The sequence below is a fragment of the Tachysurus fulvidraco genome, chromosome 17 (assembly GCF_022655615.1).
Source record: "Tachysurus fulvidraco isolate hzauxx_2018 chromosome 17, HZAU_PFXX_2.0, whole genome shotgun sequence".
Taxonomy (NCBI): Eukaryota; Metazoa; Chordata; class Actinopteri; order Siluriformes; family Bagridae; genus Tachysurus; species Tachysurus fulvidraco.
This window is the reverse complement of record NC_062534.1, coordinates 11,119,809-11,144,610: the sequence shown is the minus strand read 5'-3', so window position 1 is coordinate 11,144,610 and position 24,802 is coordinate 11,119,809. Positions and strand designations below refer to the sequence as shown.

The window sequence follows — 24,802 nt, the reverse complement described above, 5'->3', positions numbered from 1 at the left end:
AACTTGATCAAACATTCCATTGTTTTTACCCCAATATACATTTATCACTATTACTTTTTGATTATTACTTTATTATTGCATAATATTCTCTACCCAGTTCCCACTCACATTAATTTATACAATACTGTTTGTGAAAAGCGTTTAAGAAATGACTAGCTGCTTTCTACTGATTGTATACAGAGAAATAAATTTGTATTTTTATACCATGTCTTCTGTGTTTCTTGTATGAATGAGAATATATGTTTTTCTTTTTGGTTTGTGTTTAGAATTTCTGGACACAGGTTTTACAGATTACACTTTGTCTGTAGAGGATGCATATTTTTGGACAGTTTTTTGATATTGTTTCTCTTTGTATTCTTTTTGTATTGTCTATTGTTCTTGGTCTCACCACATTCAGAATAATCACTGTGTCCAATGAGAGTCCTTCTTGATCTTACTAATTGTATTCGGTCTTGTTCTGTTTGTTTTCCTCCCCATTCTTCTTCTGGCTGATTTTATATCATCTTCATTGCCTGCTTGGCTGTCTGAAATCTCCTCTTCACTAAAGATGCCTAAGTTTCTTTTCCTTCTTCATAGCTCTCTCTAGTGGCTTTTCTCTTGTCTGCCAATTTCAGCTCCTTCCTGTTGCCTCGATTGGTCTGTGCTTTCTGTTCCCACTTCTCCTTGGCTGCTGACCCAGTAGTTCTTGCTCTCACTTAAATGTTTTGCCTGGAGATTCTCACATAGTTTTTTCAGTTCCTGCTTGACAATGGGTTTGAGCTTAAGTTCAAGATGTTCTGCCCTGAAGAAATCCTGTCTTGCTTTTTCTTTGTCGCACAAGGCTGAATAGGCACGAGCACGTTGATAGATGGCTTTTATATTATCTTTATTTGGAACAGAGAGAGAAATAGTAAAAGTTAAAGAGGGAGGGAGAACATTTTATTCACATTAAATAAATAATTCAGCCAAAATGTTCTACTCATTACATAGGGCTCATAATATATTCAATTTAATAATGCTTGAAACTTCCTGGAATAGAAGATAATTGATGAAACATAAAGGTAAGATGTTAGAGGTTGTTATTAATAACTAATAAATTGAATAATTAACTATTATTAAATAATTAACATTATAACCCTGGTTCTCTGAAAGTATCAGTGAGATATCTCAATATGGAACATGCCCCTTCACACTGTCCTTCAGAAGAATTATTGCATTAAAACAGACAGAATTGGATGTCACTTGTGCATCACAGAGGTGGGGCTTACATATTCATAATATTCAGCACTATGTCACATAGACACTACAATTATATGCAAATATGCCTCTTCCCCACTGTTCTAAAACCAGGTGTTCTGTTGAGATATGTCACTCAAGCTATCAGAAACCAGGGTTTTGGTCATGACCTGAAAATGTTTTTCAAGCATTCATTTCAGTATCTCACTATAGGATATTTTGACCCCTGAATTGACAGTCAAGCTCATTTTAGAACAGAATGCCCCAGTGACAGTTCAGTTCAGTTCCAGTAACAAGGTGGTTATGGTCAACTTGCCAGCGTGGAAATATTCATAATTCCTGAAACTAGTGTTTCGCTATTCATTCAGTCATGTGCTGTTAGCATGCAAGCTTAAAAGAAGGCTCCAGTTCCTTCTGAGAATAAGTTGAGACTGTGTTTTTATCACAATATCCATTGTTAAATGTGCTATACAAATAAAAATAACAAAGAGGATAGAAAGAACATGAGCTAGCAAGTAGTGTGTGCGGATTCTTCTCTGCAATTTGGCAGAGTGTGAATTCACCTCTGTGATTTTTTAGTAGTTGGGTATTGAGTTTGACCACCTCTTGGTATTCCCCAAGTTCAAACAGGCATTGGCTCAGGTTAAGGGTGAGTGGTAGACGCACTTTCTCCAGAGATTCCCAGTCCTCTCCTTTATAGTCTATCTCCTACATACAAACAGTTAGAGTAAGTTAGATATTTTTGCAATATACTCTTGCGTACCTAACTTACCTACTATACTTACCTTGGTTTGAAGATAGTCTACATACTCCAGGGCATTTCTAAATTTAACCATGGCATCAGTGAAATGCTGCTTTTTAATGTAGAAACTCCCTTCATCCTGGAGCAGCATAATCAGCCGTAACAACTGCTGCCGATCCATGCCTGCAACTGGAGCAGCAGTTTGCTGATCGATTTTTGTCTCTTTCAATTTTGTGTCATGTTCCTGCTCCTCTTGGACCATTGGCTGAAAAAAATGCAAGTTTTCATCTTGCATTGCTGCACATCCTTTTTTTTTTTCTTCAGTCATCTTCTCATCATCACTGATTTTCTTCTCAAATATGTTCCAGTATTTCTCTTTGTCCTCCCAGTGTTTTTCCTTTATTGTTTCTGAGAGAAGTTTCAGTTCTTTCTGAACTAGCCTAACCAGAGTCATGTCCAATTTGGCCACCATCAGGAAGTCCCGTTTAGCTTCCTTCTCACTCCAGACAGCAGCATAAGCTTTGGCTCGCTTATAGTAAGCCTTTACACTGTCTGTTAAGCAGAATAGAAAAAAAAACAATGCATGTACAGTAGATTTTAAACATATTTTAAGCTTGCCCTATGCTGTCCCTCTTGATGTTTTTACAAAAGAAAAATAAATAGTCCAATTATTATACTGCACTGCCCTTTTAGCCAGCATTCCCTGCTGAAAAATCTAGCATAAACCAAATGCTGGTCCAGGCTGGTTTTTACTGGTCAATGCTGGTATAATGCTGGTCAGTGCTGGTATAGTGCTGGTATAGATGGGTGGCCAGCATAGTCATGGTGTTATGAAGCAAAACGGGGCTGGTGTAGCCGGTTAACCAGTATGATCTTTCTGGAATGAGCTTTAAGGGGACAACCTTTATTTTTGCTTGTGTATGTTTCTATGTAACACATTAATATAAGATATTAATATCACAGCACAATATATTGGAATATATTTAATTATAAATATATTTATACATTTTTGCTCCCTCTTTTGAATAAAGAACTGAAATAACAAAGCTCGAAAACCTTAATAAAAAGAATAAAAACATTTAAAAATCGTTCGTTAGGGATTAAAGTGTCCCCACAAATTAAATATAGTAATACCAACAAATGTTGACTTCCCGGGCTCCATGAGGGAAGTAGCATATAAATCATACAGGATGTTGGTTTTTGAAATAAATAAATAAATATATATATATATATATATATATATATATATATATATATATGGATAAAAATCCATTTGTCTCAATTAAGAAGTATTTAAGTAGTTTGTTTGTTTGTTTAGTGAAGTGGTAATGTGAAGAGATATTACCCGGCATCATGCATCAAGCAACTATGTTCACGAAGGTAAATGTAGTTCCTGCACTTTCCAAAAAAAAATCTTGCAATGTTTTCGACTACATTATATACCTTATAGTGTTTATCGAAATTAGTATAAGTGCACGTGTTCCAGATCATCATGTTTTTGCCACCGTAATTAGGATTTTGTTTTGGGGTAAATAAAAAGCTTCCGCTTCTACACGAGGAATCTGCTGATCACTGGGAATCAGAATGTTTGCATACGTGAGGTACCTGGATGATGGCTGACAAGCAGGACTTTAACTACTGTATGACATGTTTGACCAAACTCAGGTTTATTGGGTAGCTACGATGGAAGCAAGACTTCTTCAGGGCACAAATACTAATGCTTAAAGGTACACTAGCTGTTTCATCGTAACTCGTTCACTGCACAATATAAACAAATGAGTAATATATAGTTTTGTTTCTTATTTTGTTTCTATAATTTTTCAGAGAATAAAGAAGACATCGATCAGGAATTGTCTAACGGCAAACGACTAAGATAAGTCCAAAAATGATTGTTGTAAAGGTTATATTGTGTAACGTTATTTGTACACGTGTGTAAATTACAGTGTGATGGCAAACGTCATTGTCCAATAAATATTTTAAACAAACTTATACACATATGAATAAATGAGTAAATATATATAAAAAGAAAATCATGTAAATGATAGAAATAGAATGATAGAATGTTTTTCTTTATTAAAAAGTGAATTGCAATTCACTAGAAAATTGTCTTGGTCTTTATGAATATGTGATATGTGATATGTAACAAATGGGTTTTGTTGTGGTCTTGCTGGGATTATACTAGCATCCAAAAGACATCATATGTTGACCAGCACACCAGCATCCCAGGCTGGTCGGCCAGCACACCAGCATCCCAGGCTGTTCGGCCAGACACCAGCATCCCAGGCTGGTCAGCCAGCAAACCAGCAACCAGCACCTAATGCTGGACCAGCATACCACCATCCCAGGCTGGTCAGCCAGCACACCAGCAACCAGCACCTAATGATGGACCAGCATACCACCATCCCAGGCTGGACGGCCAGCACACCAGCAACCAGCACCTAATGCAGAAACAGCATACCACCATCCCAAGCTGGTCCCAGCATGCAAAACATACCTTATGCTGGACCAGCAATGCTGGTTTTTTGCAGGGTTGTGTGTGCACCATGGTTCCACAAATCACTGCTGCAGTTAAGCATTACAGATATGAGTCTGATAAGTCATAAAATAATTATGCCTCAGGGCCTATTCCTATATATGTGTCACTTTATCCCTACAAAGAGTACATACACGCAAACATTGTAATTTTTAAATTATGCTTTAATGTACTTAGGAGCCTAGTAAAGATCCTGACAAGGAGTGCTAGTGTTTTTGTACAAAGCTTTTATGCTTTTAGATTTGAAGTCTTACCTTTATGCTTCTCAATAAGTTCTGTGGTATGCTCTATTACTTCATAGTATTCCTCAAGCTCTAGCATGCACTGGCAGTAATTGAGAACCAGAGGCATAATAAGCTTGCTCAGCTTAATATAGTCCTCATCTCCTGGCATCTCCTGCAAAGAGCACCAAATATCTTCATCAGCAGTCAGTAGGTTGAGGTATGGCATGGAGGAGGGATATCCAAATTTATACGACCTCAACATTTTTCTCAAATCTCCTGCTAACCTGTGGTGGCTCAAATTAGCTGGCATGACCTCAGTAACAGTCATACTATTTTTATTATTTTTTTATTGGTGCTAGCACATATTAAGAACATTGAAAGTGAATTGCAAAAATTAAATCACAATGGTCAATAAATTAAATAGCACAATCTTAATTTAGGTACTAATGATTTTCATTATTGTAAACCATTGTAAATAAAAGTTATATTTAGATAAATAAATCAGTGACAATCCAAACCTGGGACCAGGCACAAGACCTTAGAATAAAACTTAATTATCACAAAATTAGATCACAATTTATAATCATAGCACCATTTATTTGAAGGAATGTTCACATCAACCATCAAAACACTGAAAAAATGTAATCTCAGTGATTTTGTCTATGGCATGATTGTTGGTGCTAGAAAGGGTGGTTTGAGTATTTATATAACTGCTGATCTTCTGGGATTTTTTTTCTGGGAACTTCTCTAGAGTTTACACAGAATGGTACTATAAAAAACATTGTGAGCAGCTGTTTTGCTGATAGGATCGAATTTATGACAGATATCAACTTGGAGACTGGTTTAAGCAGACAGATAGGCTACAGAACCTCAGATAATTACTCTGTAAAATTGTGGTGAGCAAAAAAATAAAAAAAAAAAAAAAAAAAAAAAAAGTCATATTGCTGACCATATGGATCCTGTTATGGATACAATTTAATCACTGATTAAATTGTATCCTTTTCTTACCAAAACTGATACAGCTTTAAAAATATATATATTAAAACTCTAAATTCCTACAGTAATCTGTAGGCTTTCTGTTGAATCTAGTTGTTTCAATAGAAGAAGCAATACTTGTCAGATTTTAATGGACATTCTGATGTCTGTAAGAACCTATAGTCTAATCTTTGTGTAGGAGCCACTAAAAAAATAACAGGATCCACTCAATGCAGCCACTATTAGTGATGGGATTTTTTTTAATATTCAGAGGATTTAGCATAGCTCACTTATAGAAGCTAACTCAACTCACAAATGGCTTTTTTTTTTTTTAAGAAATGATTTTCTAAACAGACAAAAGTATGACCAGTGATTGTTCTTTGCTGAATGAAAATCTGAAATTGTATTATGAATCTTAATCTGTCTTATAATTAACATATTAGCATTACTTTTCATTGCATATTATAAACCTTTTAAATCATTGATGAATCAGCCAGACTGAGATTGTCCCAGATCACCTCATTTGAAATGTGTCTTAGTCATGTAATAGGCTATGCTTTTCTCGGTCCCTACATAAATAAGCATACAATCATGCTGCCTATCGTAACTGGCTTAGCTGTAACAGTCTTGGACTTGTGTAGATTGTGTAGTTAATATTTCAGCCTTTTGCAGTAGGTAATTAAACAAGTTGCAGTTTGTCCAGATTGCAGCAAACTGAGTCATTACAAGAACCAAAAGTTTATACATCAACGCCATCATATCCAAAATATGTGGGGACATTCTGGTGTATGTGTATTTGAAGCAGTTCAAAGGATTTGAAGGATATTCCTAAAATCCAGCTTATATTCAATCAAGGATTAATTGTGGGTTAATTAAGGGTTAATTAAAAAAAAGCAAAAATGTATCTTGCCCATTGTGTGAGCTGCCAGATGATTAGTTATTCCTCCTCCATCATTAGAGTTAATTTTAATTTCACTAACAAATGTATTTTAATTTATAACTCTCTGACAGAGAAAATTGTAGCTATTGAGATGTGTATCCAGATGCAATATTGAGACTAGTGTAGTGTCTTCTGGGGCATATCTGATTGCCTTAGGCAGATTTAGTAACCCTCCACCTCCATAGGTGACAGTGTGGTCACTAAGCCAAAACCTCTATGGTTGCTCTCATCAGTGGAGCGGCCACTGAGAAACCTGAAAGGGCTATGATTACAGACAACTCTAGCTTTAAGCATGTAAAATTAGAAAGGGTGCTGGACATAGCAGGTAATCGTAGGGTCCTTGGACATTGGTTCTCAAAGCTAGTTTTTCATGTAGGAGCTAATGGTATACGCCTTCGTCAGTCACAGGTCAATAAGAGTAAAAATGAAGAGGTGTGTAAAGTAGTATAGGCAATATCCAATGTTTTAGTATGCTCTGGTCCCATGTTGTACAAAATCTTAGTAGAAATAATTAAAATATTATTCCTTACAATACTATAACCAAAGTAAAGTATTAGGCCTTGCAAAATATTACTATTGCGGTCATAAGACATATGTAGGCGATGTTGTAGGCCAAAGATGTTTATTGCAACCAGATTCGGGGCTGTCAGGCCTAGTCAGTCTGAGCACATTTGTAATAACAACTGCAAACTTGTTATGGAAAATGAAGAGGACCATGGTTCTCAGACCTTGGTCCATAGCAATAACATGTTATGTAGAATGAAAAAAACAGTGGTCCACAGACCTAGGCCCTGAGAACTAAAGGGAGGAAAATCCATAAATGGGCATGTGGTGCTCATAAACTTGTTGTGCAGACTGAAGAAGGCCCAGGTGTTTAGTCTGAGGTCATGAAAAATAAGGGGAGGAAAATCCATAAATGGGCATATGGGTGAAAGGTAATGGGAAATAAGGGGAAATTGGGTCAGTGTATTTAGAAAACATAGGAGGTGATGCCGGTAAATAAGGTGATATGGCACCTGGGCTCCTAGGAGTGCCAGGGTATATATTGAGAAGATATCTGAGGCCCGGGTCGCTCTTCGGGGGGGCGAAGGAGTGTGTGAGTGTGTGCGCGTGCCCGTGTCCGCGGGTCAAGGTGGGTGTTTTTATTTTTGCAAGGACGTCGCGAGAGTTCTTGTTTTTCTTGATTGATTTTGCATGACATGCTCTTCTTGGGGGTTTTCATTTGTTGCTTTTAATTTGGCAACATTGTTACTTTTAATTTGGCAACTTTGTTACTTTTAATTTGTTGGCTGATTGACCACAATAAAGAAGTCATTCTCATCCAGGTCTGAGGAGTTTTCTCTGTATTTTTTGTAGTAATTATAGAGTTAACAGTTAAGTTTAACTAAAACAGTCTTTATTAACCAAAAAGTCTAAGTGTGGAGATCACCCTGCGGTGTGTCGACTTGGAGACCGGCTCTGAGTTCCGACACCCACCCCAATGTCGAGTGGCGATGTATCTTACAGCAAGTTATGGTTGCTGAATTACTGATTGCCCAGTGGGCTTCAAAGATAATTGGAGCACTTTTGACTTTTGTCCATCCCACTCAGCAAGGTGCTGCTCTCATTTTTTGCAGCATATCACATAGGCTCGGAACATACTTAATAGTCTAGTTAATCAGTACCAATCTATAGCCAATGCCAGGGAGCAGACAAGCATGCTAATCTAACCCTCTGCTAGCTGCAATGAGTCATTCTCCAGGGTTCACAATATTTAGACTGTATCTATTCCCTGAGCTAAATAAAAATGTAGAAACATTTAGAGGTAACTATTGTTAGCACTAGGTCGGATAACTGTAATGCCTTACTGTCTGGATGTACCAGTAGGAGCATAAAGAAGCTCCACTTAGTCCAGAATGCAGTAACCAGAGTCCTAAATAGAACCAAAAGATATGAATAAATCAATTTTACCTTATCCACTCTGTACTGGCTCCCAGTCAATTTTTTCATTGATTATAACATACTATTACTAAACTATAAACAACTGAATGGTCTGGAAAGTGACCTTTTTTGTATTTTATGATTTGTTGCACTGGATTGTTGCACTGAGATGCTGTTACCAAGTCTCACAAGTCACTCCAGTTTGCTGAATGTGGAATGATTGAATGCTTCATTTCCCAGCAAGCCCTCATGTATGTCACCTTCTGTCTCTCCCTATTGGCTATGCTGTCATAGCTAATCTTGCTGAAGTACCTGCCTGCACATTATGTACATCATCTTTACCCATTCTATGATTACAAGCATATCTTTTTTTTTTACTCAGTCGTTTCACTCTCTCCCTCTCTCTTCCTCTGTTGAGCTATGCATGCCACTCCTGAGGTCCCATTGTTCTGAGCTCCCAGTGTTTTTTTTTTTCTTGCTTGGTAGCGCACACTTCTGCTAGGGATGGATCCATGTGGACAGCCCATTACCCATTAAATTAGTGTTAAGCCTTTAAAGAACTCAGAGATTACACTGACCTATTTTTTCTTCAGGAGCTCTTTTTGCACTTGACTATAAGCATTATTTACTGTCCCATAATGCCACATGCATCTCATCCAAGTTTTTGCTAAGTTCCAAATGGTAATACCATCTATCATCTCATGTTCACATTACCCTTGACTGGATGGTGCGTAACAGCAACACGGCCTCCTTGTATTTCTCAGATGCTTCACGGTAACAGTTCTTCTTGACAAGTGTGTTACCTTCATGGTGAAGGGTGGGCACAAGCTGCATCTTCTCATCTTTCTCCATGAGCCAAGACTCATGAAGGTAAGAGAATGGCTCACCTACCTGAGCATGAACAAACAGGGCAGAGGCAACAGACAGTGGAGAAAAGAGAGAGAGTATGGAGTAAATGAATAAACAATACAGTTGTGCTAGGCTGGAAACAGCTTTTCTCCCCTGTGTTTTTCACATGATTGCCTAGTATTCTGCTTTGCTTGGCCTTGTATGTTTGTTTGTAATCCTACCGAGATTAGCTCCATGATGAAGATTAAAGGCTGTGGTTCTCTTAGCAGTTCATCGAGCTCAGGAAAGCCTGTGGAATGGTAGGTGAACACATTACCCACACCACACATGTGCTTTTGGCCTTCCAGTGGGTCTTTGCCCTGTGCAGCCAAACGTATCCCTTTGGCAACAATGGGATAGAGACCTGTGTGCTGTTCCAAAAATAAATAAATAAATAAAATTCTTTATATGTATATATAGCGAGAGAGAGAAAACAAGCTATATCTAATAATCTAGCAAGCCCCAATTAAAATTGCCTTTAGAAAGGGCATGGAAAAATAATTAGCTTGCTCTAAGCTACTGTACTGGACTTACACTAGCATCACACCAAAACTGTGCCACCTCGCCAACCCTCATGGAGGTTAATAGCACCTCCCAGACTTCCATCTTGAACATTTTTCCCACAAAAATTTCTGTTGGCTGCTTATTTTTGTGACTGTCGTCTATAACTGTCCTTTCAAAATTGTCCAGTAGTGTCTTGAAATAGAACACCAGCTTTGTGGAAAGGAAGAAAGGCAGAAATGGAAAAACAATAATTTAAGAGAGAAGATGGAACATGTTTTCAAGCCTAAACAAAATCTGTGAGTTAATATTTTTGGTTTAGCAAAGCCTCTTCTGAAATTTTTCAAATTAATGTGCTCTCCATTTAAGGCAGGGGTGTTGAGTCTGGGTGCAGGTTTACATTCCAACTAAACAGAAGACACACCTGAAGTTATTGACTTCAGTTCATTTAGACTGTATATAGGATATATAGTTAATAAGATAATTAATTTATCGGGTCTCAGGCGTCATCAGGCATCAAGGCAGGATACACCCTGGATGGAGTGCCAACCCATCGACAATATTCCAGAGATGCCAATCAAACTACCATGCATGTCTTTGGACCGGGGGAGGAAAAGGGAGTACCCGGTGGAAACCCCCAAGGCCATGCAGAACATGCAAACTCAACACACACAAGGTGGAGGTGGGAATCGAACCCCCAACCCTGGAGGTGTGAGGCAAACATGCAAACCACTAAGCCACCGTGCCCTAATAAGTTGATAAGAAGTTAAAATCAGGTTAAGTTTAAACAGGTGGAGATCAGTTGCTTAATTAGAATGAAAATCTGCACCCATCTGGCCTTTTGCGGATAGGTGTGGACACCCCTGAATTAAAAGATGGAAACATCATACCCACATATGATGGGGCTTACTGGTAAACGAAGGAGAATGGTGTCATCTCCAAGCATGAGTCCTCAAAATAAAAAACTACACCGTCTAAGGACTAAGGTCTTCTTTTTTTTTTTTGAGTGATTCTATGAGCCAAGTGTTTTGAACCAATACATAAAACCTAAGCAGCATATAAATTATCCAATGAAACATATCTACAAGAGACTGAACAAGACAGCTGTAAAACATAAAGACATCCAAGAGGTCTCAAGAAAAAAAAAAGCATTTATTGTTAGATGTTCTGTAATAATCTTATTTGTCCTACCTTAGTACCATTTGGAAATTGAGGTAGACGTCCCTGCCCACCATGGAGAATAGTTTTTTTGACTCCAGGATGGATAGATGTTTTGTCCATTTCTTATATATTTTTGTATGCAATAGACCATGGAAAGTACTCAAAAAAGTGAAAAAAGTCAGAATAAGTACAGGTAAGTGTATGTGCCTCTGTTATGTCCTCTGCACTCAGCCTGAAACAGCAGGCTGCTTTCTGACAGAAGGCAGGATTAGCAAGTCAAGGATGGCCACTTTTATCTGTCTTAGATAATCCCCTAAGACCCAAGTGTAATCCCCAGGAACAAGTACAAGCTTGGGTAACAAAATAAACTAAGTAACTAACTCAGAAAGCAGGAGTTTAATTTCCTTCCAGAAGTCAACAATTCTCCAAAGTCTATAAAACGTTGGGTTACTTAACATAATCCCCGGTTCTTTGATAACAGAGTGAGGTGTTTCACTATGGGAAGTGTTTCAACTATGGGAAATGTTTCAACTACGGAAGCTCTTATGACACCATGTCTGTCTTTGACAGACAGGTCAACCTGCAACCAGACTCCGCCTTGCCTATATCAGCCAGGTCGACCCCTGTCTACATCATTAACGAGATTTCTTCCCGTCCAAGTGCAAGGAGGGAAGTGCTGGTGAAACACCTCACTCTGTTATCAAAGAACCAGGGATTACGTTAAGTAACCCAACGTTCTTTTTCTAACTTCGCTCGGTGTTTCACTATGGTAGATATAGACAGCTCCCGGATTGCACCCATATTACTGTTTCCAAACGGGTACAGTAGTACCGGCTCCCAGCACTGCGTGTGCTAAGGACGGTTCCGAAACATCTAGCCTATAGAATCGCACAAACGTATGCAGCGTTGACCAACTCGCCGCCGAGCAAATGTCCAGAACGGAAACTCCTCTGAGTAAAGCCCACGATGTGGCCATACCCCTAGTGGAGTGGGCTCTCAGACCCATAGGGGGCTGAAGACCCCTGCAACCATAAGCCCGCACCGGGCATAATGTATGAAGTTTCCGCTCCTCTGGAGAAGAAAACGGTGGAGGATGAAAAGCCACCAGTTCAGTAGATGGGCACCTATATGCCGACTCCAAAACCTTGGGCACAAAAGCAGGGTTAGGATGAAAAGAAACTTTAGTGCGCCCCGGAGCGAATCGTAAGCAAGATGGGCTAACCGACAAAGCATGTAAATTACTCACACGCTTGGCTGTCACCAAAGCCAGGAGCAGTGCCATCTTAAGAGAGAGATACTTAAGACTCACCGCCAGAGGGCTAACATGTCCGGATGAGACTGCTCCCTCACTCTGGCTAAAGTTAAGCTCGGGGGGGAAAATGCATACAGAAGCACATCCGGCCACCGATGGGCCAAAGCATGCCAACGGTGCATTTGCGTCCACCAGAGAGAAATACAGAGGGCAATGAGCATTTTCTTGCGAGGCGAAGAGATCGACGGCAGCCTGACTGTACCTCTGCCATACCTGGCTCACCACCTGAGGATGGAGTTTCCACTCCCTGTAAAGGGGATTTCCCCTGGACAGTAAATCTGCCCCTCTGTTCAAGATCCCCTGAACGTGAGTCGCCCGGAGAGACAGAAGCCGTGTGTCGCTCCACACGATCAGCTTCATCGCCAACCGATGCAGCTGAAGGGAGCATGTGCCCCCCTGATGGTTGATGTAAGCAACCACTGTGGTGTTGTCCGTTTTCACTAAAACATGCCGACCTCTTAGGAAACTCAGAAAATGTTTCAGTGCCAGCCACACTGCCAATAGCTCCAAATAGTTTATATGTTCGTGCATCAGCTGTGGTGGCCATGCGCCGTTCACAGTTCTGCCCATTAGGGTTGCTCCCCAACCCTTTAAGGACACGTCCGTTGTCATAGTTACTTTCGATGACACCGCCCCTAAGGGAATCCACGATCTGAGCGTCACAGGGCCTTTCCAGTGTCTGAGCGCTTCGATGCACGCATGATTGACTCTCACCGCTAGGCTGAGATGCCGGCGAGAGCACAGATGCATGCGCGCAATCCAGCGCTGAAAATCCCTCATTTTGAGTAGCCCCAAATGCACCACCGCGATCAGCGAAGCCATAAGCCCCAGCATTCGTAAGCACAGCCTGTACGGGACCACTCGTCCCCTCTGAAAACGAGCGAGACATTGTGTGAAAGACGCTATTCTCTCTTCCGTCAATGTGACTTGATACGAAAGGGAGTCCAAGTTGAGTCCTAAATACTCTAGATGTTGAGAGGGCACCAGCCGGCTCTTTACCATGTTTATCCTGAAACCCAGGTCTCTGAGGTGATTCAGGACAATCTCTGTGTCTTTTATGGCTTGCTCCCTTGACGACGAGCATATCAGATAATCGTCTATGTAAGACAATATCCTTATGCCCTTGTCCCTCAACGGGAACAGGGCTGCCTCCACACATTTGGTAAAAACCCTCGGAGCTAACGACACCCCGAACGGTATAGTTTGAAATTCATGTGCTCTGCCCCGGTATGCAAACCTGAGGAATTTCCTGCGAGATGGATAAATATCTATGTGGAAGTATCTAGATCTATAGTCACAAACCAATCGCTTGGACGAATCGATCGACACAGCACCTTGTGTGTCAGAATTTTGAATGAATACTTTCTGAGGTGCTTGTTTAATACACACAGATCCAAAATGGGATGGAGGGCTGCACCGCCTTTCTTTGGAACTACGAAATAACGGGAATAGAAGCCCTGATGGCTTTCCTCCCCATGTACCACTCTGATTGCCTGCTTGTGCAGGAGGGTTTCGATTTCGGCCGTCAACACACGAGCCGATTCTCCCTCGGCCACCGACATGATCAGCCCATTGAAACGAGGCGGTTTTATGGCAAATTGGAGTCTGTATCCCCGTGAAACTGTTGCTAAAGCCCAGGGATGAACCACGCATGCGTGCCAGCTGGCTATGCGGGTCGAGAGAAGGCCCCCGTACACTTCCGCCCCGCCATGCGCCATGCGGGCTCCCGCTGATGGGGAAGCGAGCACTGCCCTGAGTGGTGGGACTGGGGGAGCGCATTTCATGTCTTTGCATGTTCCTTTTTTTTTTTTTTTTTAAACATATCGCCCCCGGCTGTTTGCCTGGCTGCGATAGTGCAACATTTATTGTCATGTGTCTCGAACCCGGGGAGCATATCGCCCTCAGCCCGTGGCTTGGCTGCGATAATGCATGTTTTATTATCAATTCACCTGTGTGTGTGAGTGCTTGGTGACACCGCACATGGCTCTGACCTCCCTCTCTTCGCTGAACTGGAGGAGAGCGAACATAATCAGCCCTTATCAAACTCAGAACAGAAGGGCTGAACTCCCACCTTCTTCTCTTCGCCGGCGGAGAGAGAAGGACCGGGGAAAACCTGTGCGTCAGGTCGCATGCTTTTTCTTCCTTTCCTCGGGGTGGGGCGGACGGATCCTAGCCGCCGCGGCCGCAAAAGAATGCTTTCCCCAAGGTCCGGGGCCATCCGGATGCGGTCGCTGACCGACCTGTCCACTGTGAGAAGGTCTCACAGCTCTCGCGGTCATCGGCCTCCCTCTCGATGCTGCGAAGCCCTGCCGTGTCGGCTGAGAGGGTGGTCACGCCGCCTGCTTGTGTGGCAAACAGAGGTGAAAAGCCTCATCCTCCTGTTTTCTGAGGGTGCTGGTTTCTCTCATTTCTCGAGAGCGGGCCCGAATAAGCCCTTAGTCAGGTCGTAAGGGGCATCCATCACCTCCGCTTTCTGAGCATCGCCCAGGCCTGACAGGTTTAACCACAGCGCTTTCTCACCTGACACGGCCAGGCATATTACGTGGCCGCAGCCCTGAACCGCACCGCATGAGGAGCGCAAAATCAGGTTGTTCACAACACAGATTTCGTCCCAGAGTGCCGGGTTCGGTACACCCGAGTCCAACTGCTGCCCCATCTCCTCCAAAATCTCCGCTTGATATGCTGACAGTAAAGTCACAGCATTCAGCGAACATATGGACTGCCCCGCGTATTTGTACATCCTCTGAAAGGTCGCGGCGGTCAAACGGTCCGTCTTACTCAGCAGTGAAAACTGCGATGAGGAGGAAACACTGTCGATTCGGATGGAGGTGATACGCCACCGAAGGCTCCACTGCTGGGGGTCCGGCCAACCCCAGCTCCTCCATCCCCTGAATCTCCAACATCGAGTGTCCCTTGGTGGGGAGCTTACTCTTAAAGGGGCTAGACCAATATCGAGACATCTCCTTCATGCACGCAGGCACGGCAGGCAATAGCTGTCTCACTGCCGAGTGGGTCGGCGGCAGCCTTTTCCCATCGTAAAGGTCTCTCATGGCACCTTCGGCAGCTTTGGCGGCTGGCCAGGGTAGGCCTAGCTTCGCTGCGGCTCGTTTGTACACTTCGTGCAGGCTGCTGTCAGCAGGGGGGCCGAATCGGTCGTGCTAGGTGGTCTAGACTGTTGGACAGGGAAGGGGGAATTGTGTTCCTCCTTTTCGTCGTCCATGCCCATATAGAGGAGGTCAGAGTTAGCATCGCCATCTGCGTCCTTGTCCCCCAGTTCATCATCCACCTGCATGAGCAGGCCATCGAACCGCGGAGGCATGTCCGGGGACTCGGCTTCCATCATGTCCGCCCAGCTCTTGCTTGCTCGCGGCAGATGGGCCATATCTGTCGAGGCAGCTTCAGACAGGCAAGGGTCCTGCTGGTTAGCCACCGACACTTTAAGCCTCCTTTCCAAGATTTTCACCGGCAATGACGCACAGTGAGCGCATGTCTGCGGGTCCGCTAGCGACGTCTGAGCGTGCTTCGGAACCCATACACACTATGCACATAGGATGAGGGTCCCTGCCCGAGATGGTAGCTCCACATGATGATGGACAAGGACGGGATACAGCCTCCTTAGTCTTCGACTCATGCCCTTTGGCAGGGGTAATTGCCGTTGACATAGCGCAGTCTAAAGACAGAAGTGGTGTCATAAGAGCTTCCATAGTTGGTCACGCCCAAAGCGATTCCCATAGTGAAACACCAAGCGAAGTTAGAAAAAGAACCTAAATATGTTTACTTACTATGAGATTTCAGAGTAGCACAAAATGATCTACAAAATGGAAATAGCAGTTTTGGTTTATATGAACTATTGATATAATCACAGTAATTAGTTAGCATTTGCATATATATCATTTTGTCAGACACATGAAAGTAAAACTTATAGAATGCACTTTTTAAAATAATTATTGTATGAAAGGAAAAAAGAAATAAAAAATAAGATGTTTATGTTATATAGAGACTAAAATAAACTTTATGCAACAATGATATTTAAAATGTTAGTTGGTGGCAGTGGAGAGTAGTCCTTGCCTTCCTTACCTGCTCACTCACATTTGTTGGACAGCGTTCTCATATTGCAGTTTGCCATACTCTGAAAACATCACTAGACCAGCTCATTGTCTTAGATTTAATTATATCACAAAGAGCAGATGTCACTGATATAGATATAATACTTCAATGCCATATCTCAGACCATTACTTCCTACTGTACACACTACATAGAAAACAGATTAACTGTGTCTGGTAGAACTATTATTCTGACCACTAAAGACAGATTCACAAGTATCCTGCCTGATATGTCTCAACTTCTTACTATACCACTAAACACAAATGATCTAGATGAAGCGACTAACATCATAGGCACTATCTTCACTAGCACATTAGATACTGTTGCCCCCATTCGATTAAAAAAGTTTAGAGATTACACACCTGCACTTTAGGCCATGCCCATGAACCTTTTATTTTGACAGTTATTAAGCCCCTTACTAAGAAACCTAAACTATTGTTCTAACAAACAATCAAATTACAGACCCATTTCACATCTTTTCTTTATGTGTAAAATATTAGAAAAGGCACAGAGACTGTGCTAGTGAAAATTACAAATGTCTTGTTCTTAGCTTTGGACCAAGGCTGCATCTCACTATTAGTTTTACTTTATCTTAGTGCTGCATTTGACACCATAGCTCGACATTCATCTTGATTGCTTAAAAAATTAGGGTATTCAGGGACAAAATTGTTTAGATCCTACCTGTATGATCAACACTATTTGTAGATTTAAATAGAGAACTTTCCAGTTAAACGCCAGTGAATTATGGGGTCCGGCAATGATTTTAGGACCTCTGCTTTTCTCAATATACATACTTCCTTTGGAAAACATTGGATTAGCTTCCATTGTTATGCTAACAATAAACAGTCATATATCGCATCAAAACCAGATGAAATAACTAAATTTTCTAGATTAACTGAGTGTAAAAAAAGATTGGATGAGCATAATTTTCTACTTTTAATTTTCTACCTTTACTTCCACCTTAGACATATTGCCAAGCTAAGAAACATTCTATCTCTATCTGATGCTGAAAAGATGGTTCATGCATTCATGACCTCTAGACTGGACTATTACAATGCATTACTAGATGGTTGTCCTCCATCTTCAATAAACAAGCTACAGTTAGTCCAAAACGCAACAGCCAGAGTTCTTACCAGGTCAAGAAAATATGATCATATAAGCCCAAGTTTGTCATTCTTACATTGTCAAGTTTATAATCAATTACAAACTTCTGCTACTTATTTACAAGGCTCTAAACAGTTTCGCTCCCACATATCTAAACAGTGTTCTAACACAATACAATCCATCACACTCTTTGAGTTCACAAAACACCAGAATTCTGGTAGTTCCCAAAATTCCAAGTCCACTAGGAGGTAGAGCGTTTTCAGACATTTTTCCAGTTTAAATGTACATTAAAGAAATATCTTTTTAGACAGGCATACACATAATATATCTTATTACCTTGAGCTCCAGTAAATCTGATCAAATTAACATCATCATCTAGTGCTTGCTAAAATTATGGACAGCAGCTACACTTAGTTCTGTTTTTCCCTGAATCCCGGATGTTTTGGAGACGCTGCGCCGCCGTCCAGACCACACAACTTTGGCCATCATAGAAAAAGGTAAGCAGAACACTTGTTAATTCAAAGTTTCTGCTATAGTCTTGTATGGTCTGTACGGGTGGGGCTGCTTCATTTTTGGGATGGATCAGTTCCGTGACTCTCTTAAAAGAACCTAGCAAAAGTTAAGAATTAATTGTAAAGTCCAAAGACATTTTGTTGCAGGTTTTGTGTAAATAAAAGATTGGATTTGGAAGAGAATTTTAAAAGTTTGAAAACTTGGTCTGTGAAAAGTATACACTATATGAATACATAGTGAATATGCATATTTAAAGTGTGGCTGCCACTATCTTTGAGAAGATAGGTTTTCACAGACATGTGTAGAGAGATTAAAACCTGTGGATGTAGTTGTCTTGAAGTAAAGGCAAGTCTGCATGGACAGGTCACCGGTGGTGTGAATTAATTAAGCTTTGTTCCACAGATACTGCTTGGGTATGTTGCAGCACAAAGGTCAATAGAGGAGATAAATAGGTTCATTGTCTTTGTATAGGGAAGTTAAGCAAAGGTGAATAGAAAGGTGTGTGTGAAAAGACTCATTGTGGGAAGTGAAGCGAGAAAGTGAAACCTTGGTGATTGTTTCAAATAGCTTCACTCTACGAACAGCAGCCCCAGTGCTGCATTGTCAGAAGTACTGGAGATGTAAGATTAGCTACACAAGACTGCATCGTCAGGTCAGTTTAAGGATAGGAAATGTTGAGAATTGAGAGACTGTGGGTGAAAAGTTTGTGTATAAGAATTAAGGTGGATTTGTTTTGCTTTTTGCAATTCTGTTTAAAGAAGTGTGAAAGAAAATTGATTCCCCTGCATTGCTTTTTCTGTGTATTGGCTTGTGAAGTTTATGAGCATTGTCTTATGTGTTTTCATAAATTTTGGTATATTATCAGCTGATTCCCCCGCGACCGCCTTTGTCTAACATATACAGGTTCATAGAGCTGTATAACACTTATAAGGTGCACAGAGCCCCAAATGATCCATTTTCAGTTGATAAGGTCAAACCTGATATATTAATATCAGGTTGTAAAACAAACAGGATTTGACCTTGTGTGTGTGCTATTGCCAGAACGATCACTATACATTTGGCAAAGTAGAAAAAAGTCCCATTTGTAGATCTCAGAAAAGTAAAAGTAATAAACGTCCAAAAACCCAGCTTATGATTTAACAGAAACCAGACTGGAGACAGATAAACTGCACCTCACAAATTTTTGATTAGGTCCCAAAACCAATATAGGCTACTAATTAGGTATGTAGAAAGTACCATAGAGCCAGTAGAGGAAAAAGAGCTATAAAATTACAGACTGATTAATCACAAGGCCAAGATAAAGAAGGCATCACAGAACCTATAAGGCAGGCAGAGGTACTGATTATTTAATAAGTGATACTGTGGTACACTGAACTTCAGGTTGGAACAAACTGAAATAATGTAAAAACATCCCCACTTATTGGTCTTAAGACAGAAAAGCACAATTAAAAAGCACAAAAAAAAGCAAAATAAACATAGATCTAAATTTAATCAGAATAGGAACATAAAAATTAACTGTACAGGAGTAGGTCCACAATACTACTGAAATCTCTCTACGTATGACTACATGGTGATACACCATTTTTGCACTACACCCAAGCTTTCTAAGATTTGAGGGAGAAATTAGGGACCATTGAGGACCAGGAGCCCCCAAGAGTACTGACAGTAGTGGCTAGCAGCCCATTAGTGTCACTACTCATTGGCAATCCTTATAATCACTCAGTAGTACACTGGAGGGTGCTGTGTTAGGAGGTTTTCACTTGCCATATGCCAGGGAGGACAAAAATGGATAACTAAGTTTGAAGAAAAAACAACTGGCCATCTAATGGCATTTGGAAATATCAAAGCCATACTGGTTCAGGTGATGAGAAAAATTAAAGCAGCTGAAATACTGAGAGATGCTGAATTAAAAAAACATGTTGGACTCCGAAAGCGATGATGACTTAGCCTTCTGAGTCTACAGAAATCGTGTGTGGTATGCAGTATGTGACGTGTACCCTATCAAGATGAACTCAGGAAAACTAGATGCCATGACAATGGGTGACAAATTTCATTCAAAATTTCCAAAACAGATGGCAAGAAGAGACGGGTACAGCCTGGAACCTGAATAAAACTAACCAAGGCCAGTTGAAAATGATGTTGAAAAGCTTCATGCCAGCAGCAGTACAGGAGGCATTGGAAAACATAGTTGTGTTAAATACACTGCCCTGGGAAACATTCCAATCTATCTTGTACACCACATAGAACAACACAGGAAGAAGAAAAGAGAAGCTAAGTGTGTGCCTGACAACTTGTAGACAAAACATCAGACAGATGTAGGATTTGTTAAATCAAGTGTAAAATTCAGGTTAAACCAAATGTTAGGCTACCATACCAAAGACATACCCATTATCAGTGCTGGCAAGAGAAGTGATTAGACCGACAATCCAAGGATTACTTGAAACAGGAGTGCTAATTCCAACCAAAAGCCATTGCAATACACCCATATTTGCCTACCGAATCAATGGGAGCACAGAAGATGCAGTCTCCATGGCACTGCACTCTGTGCTCGCACACTTGTACAATAAGAATACCTACGGTATGTACGTATGCTGTTTGTTGACTTCAGCTCAGCATTTAACACCATCATCCCATCCAAGTTAATTGCCAAATTAGTAGATCTGGGTATTAACACCACAACGTGCAAATGGATCATGGACTTCCTGACCAACAGACCCCAGCAGGTTCGATCGGGCTCTCTCTGCTCCAACACCATCACACTCAACACTGGTGTACCACAGGGCTGTGTGCTCTACTCCCTCTTCACCACTGACTGCAGGCCTGTGAATGGATCTAACTCAATCATCAAGTTTGCAGATGACAACACAGTGATCGGTCTCATCACCAACAATGATTAGACTGCCTACAGGGAGGAGATCCAGCACCTAGCCACATGGTGCATGGTGCAATGACAATAACTTGCTCCTTAACACCTGGCTGTTGAGCACGTTTCCAGCTTCAAGTTCCTGGGGATCCACATCTCGGCGGACCTGTCCTGGACTACTAACACCTCCAGCCTGGTCAAGAAGGCTCACCAGCGGCTCTTTTTCCTGAGGACATTAAAGAAAAATCAGCTTTCCTTGGATATCCTGGTGAACTTCTAGCACTGTGCAAGAGAAAGCATCCTAACCAGCTGTGTCACAGCTGTGTGAACTGCTCTGTTGCAGAGCGCAGGGCATTGCAGCGGATGGTGAAAACCGCCCAACACATCACAGGGACTCCACTTCCTGCCATGGAGGACATCTACAAGAAACGCTGTCTGTGTCAAGCTTGCAGCATTCTTAAGGACTCCTCTCATCCTGCCCTTAGACTGTTTTCACTTCTGCCCTCTGGCTTTTTTCCAAGAGCTGTCTCTTTACCGAACTCTGCCACTCGCTGATCCTACTGTCCTTCATTCTACTGCCAACCCAGATGGTGAAAAGACTTAAAAGAACACGGTGGTCACCATTCTTAGGCTTAATGATAGACCACATATTAACCAGTGCCACTCGAAATATCAGCCCCAACTTCACAGCCCCAATAGGACATAACAGCCAGATGGTCCATTATGACATTTAGTGGTTGATTTCATTGACATGATAGAAATTAAAGAAAGGAAAAGGTACATTCTGATGGTAGTAAATAGGTTCAGTAGATGGGTGGAAGAGCACCCGACAGCACACGAGGATGCAGAAACGGTAGTAGAATTTCTTTGCAGAGAAGTAACACCCCGATTTGGAATTCCAGATCAGTTTGAATAATAGTATGCATTTCTTGAACAAAGTTTCCCAAAAGGTAACAGGCCTTTCGAATAAAACACAGGTTTGGATGTGTGTATCCACCCACAGTCACAAGGAATGGTGGAGGAAGCACTGAAAGGCACACTACCTTTGCGAACACTACCGTTGGCTTTGTTGAGCATACGCATGCTCATCAAAGCCAATGGTAGTGTTTGCACCCAAGTTAATTTGGTCTCTGCACAAATTTTAGCCAATTTTGCTTTTAGTGTTCCTTTCAGTGCTCCCTTCACCATTCCTTGTGAATGTGGGTGATACACACATCCAAACCTGTGATTTATTCGAAAGGCCTGTGTTACCTTTTGGGTATGCTTATGGGTCGACCCATGCCTGTGCCATACTTAAGGGGTCCTCTCAAACAATTGTAAGGAGAACTTGCTAGCTATGTAAAACATATAACCCAAATACCAGAACTTTGTTTCAACAGGTAAAAGGGGCCACAGAGGCGAGAGTGATAGAACTACCCAATGAACCACAGAAAGTGGGACCTGGAGACTGGGTGTACATCAGAGCCTTTAAAAGGAAGTGGAACAAGATAAGAATGACAGGACAATTCAAGGTAACACTAGCCACACCAACAGCTATAAAAGTAAAAGGCAAAGCTGAATGGTACCACCTCAAACATTGCACACATGCCTGAGACCCAACTGCACCCCTGGCCCCAGATCTGCTCAACTGCAGGTTCTGGTGCCTGAAACACAGGACAACAAAGACTCACCAGTGGAAAACCTGCCAACAGAAGATGCACAGCCGAAGAAATGCAAGGAAAAAATACACCATTAGAGGAACAATCTGACCCACTTCCTGCACCACTAAATGTGCTGCCTGAAATATCAGTAGGAGGAATCTTAGAAGATGACAGGCTGGGGCAGTATGAAGTATAAACACCCCAAACAGCGGACAGCCTAAATCAGAAAGGACACTGAAGGCTGGGCATAGAACAGGTGCTAGATGAGCTAAGATGTGAGGTGGAGCAGCAAGTACCCCAAGCAGCTCACCAAGTACCCCAAGCAGCTGAAGCTCAAGAACCAACCGACAGGTTCAGGGACAGCTTTTTTCCATCCACCATCACACTACTGAACTCTACACTACACCACTAGATCACTACAAAACAAACACAAAACAAACCACTGTATAAAACCTCTGTACAATACATGTACATTACATAGTTTATCTTTTTTTACTCCTTACATCTGCACTATTTTTTTATCTATATGTATCTTTATATCATTACTATACATTCTGCCCAACATTTGACATTCATCTATGTGTATATAACGTGTGTGTGTGTATGTATATAGCTTTTACTCTGCACGTTCCTCTTCAATGCCATAGCCTTAGAACCATTTCTGTAATTCTGTAATATTTATTTACTGTATATGCTTTCACATATTTATCTGCACTTTTGCACGACGGCTACATTTTGCACTTCTAGTAGATGCCAAACTGCATTTAGTTGCTGTGTACCTGTACTATGCAATGACAATAAAGTTGTATCTATCTATTCTGATTAGAATGGGAACATTGATGGCAAAATATTTGTTACTATTAATGCTAGTTACCTGTTGTGTGATACCTTTGATTAGTAAAATGATCAGCAATGCCACACAATCTCTGTTTGGACATAATCTGCAGATTGTAGAGAAGAATGAACCAGAATACATGAAAATGAAAAACTATGACATTCCTCGAAGGACACAGGTTTGCCCAGAGAATATACAGTTTCTGTAAAAATAAAAATGTAAATATAGTAAATATGCTGCAATAAATAAAAACAAATAAAAAAAGAAAAGAATTATAAAATAAATATAAAATATAATATAGAAAACACACAAAAAAAACATATACAAGTTAAAAAAAAACACATATATACAAGTTATGGATCAAATTATGATCATTGTATGTACAGAAGCACACTTAATCTAATGACAAGAAAGTTGTCTGTTCTCATTGTTTCTCTCTCTTGCTTCCCATACAAAAAAAACAGGAGAAAGACTGTGGTGAAAAATGACAAACATGGGACAAGATGGGAAGGACATCCTGATGGATGAACTTGGAGAATGGAGACTGACACACTGGGAGAACCCAATTCTAATGGAATTGGACAGATAGAAATGGGTAGCTGCAAAACAGAAACAGGTGTATGGGTCCTTGAACCAGGGAGTTCGGATCTGTTCATCATACACAAAATACTGTATCACTTAATGTGGGATTTTTTTTTTTATGTATGGGCTCCAGGTGAAGGGACTAGAATGGTACTCCATAAACACACCCATGTGGAAGAATGTAGAGATCATCACAATTTGTGCAGGAACAGATAGACTGTGGGCTAACGTACCTGTAAAGGTAGAAAAATTCCTGAAATCTCTGACATGCAGAAGGAAGGGGCGGCAGACTAGGGATCAGGTAACCTCTCCCCTGATTCCCACCAAGTCCCTCTACGTGGTGCAAAGCCACGAGGGACAGAAGTGCAACATTCTAAGTGGACAGCAGAAGCCAATAAAACATCCACATGAAAAAGATCAATAGATAAACACAGATATAACGAATAATGAATGTAACATGTTAATGTTAGAATTGTTTAAACTTATAGTCAGATTCCATGAGCTAGCCAGGGCCAATGTAGGTTGGAGAGGAGTTTCTCCTACAACACATTCAAGTCAAATTTTTTGTTATTCATCTGTGATATTGTTATTATTACTTCATTTCTTCGGCTATTGCATCTTTGTTATTCATCTGTTTATTTTAAAACATTTTCAAAATGTATAAAATGTATTTAAACAAAGCTGAGGTATTAATTACAAAAATCCATAAAACAATCATTACACTACATTCTAAAAGCAAAAAAACACAA

At 41.0% G+C, this 24,802-nt stretch overlaps 1 protein-coding gene and 1 pseudogene across 2 annotated transcripts; both read right to left on the bottom strand.

Annotated features, from left to right (window-relative positions):
- Positions 1–59: 59 nt before the first annotated feature.
- Positions 60–24,679, bottom strand: LOC113635873 (aryl-hydrocarbon-interacting protein-like 1). Of its 2 annotated transcripts, none has more exons than XM_047802574.1 (8): positions 24,287–24,679; positions 9,972–10,151; positions 9,620–9,808; positions 9,264–9,440; positions 4,745–4,886; positions 2,001–2,509; positions 1,779–1,923; positions 60–863 (listed from the first exon to the last, which is right to left on the bottom strand). In XM_047802574.1, exons 1-8 carry the CDS (start codon positions 24,320–24,322, stop codon positions 583–585), a joined length of 1,659 nt encoding a protein of 552 aa, XP_047658530.1. In that variant the 5' UTR covers positions 24,323–24,679; the 3' UTR covers positions 60–582. The 2 variants fall into 2 exon arrangements, with proteins under 2 accessions (XP_047658530.1, XP_026991387.1); XM_027135586.2 differs by lacking the exon at positions 24,287–24,679 and adding an exon at positions 11,130–11,886.
- Positions 12,253–22,156, bottom strand: LOC113635872 (annotated as a pseudogene).
- Positions 24,680–24,802: the final 123 nt, after the last annotated feature.

Coding starts and splice junctions, on each gene's coding strand:
- LOC113635873 (XM_027135586.2), bottom strand. CDS start 11,219: ATGGACAAAACATCTATCCATCCTGGAGTCAAAAAAACTATTCTCCAT. Junction 10,152..11,129: donor AATTTCCAAATGGTACTAAG/GTAGGACAAATA, acceptor CTTTCCACAAAG/CTGGTGTTCTATTTCAAGAC. Junction 2,510..4,744: donor ACTTATTGAGAAGCATAAAG/GTAAGACTTCAA, acceptor TCTGCTTAACAG/ACAGTGTAAAGGCTTACTAT.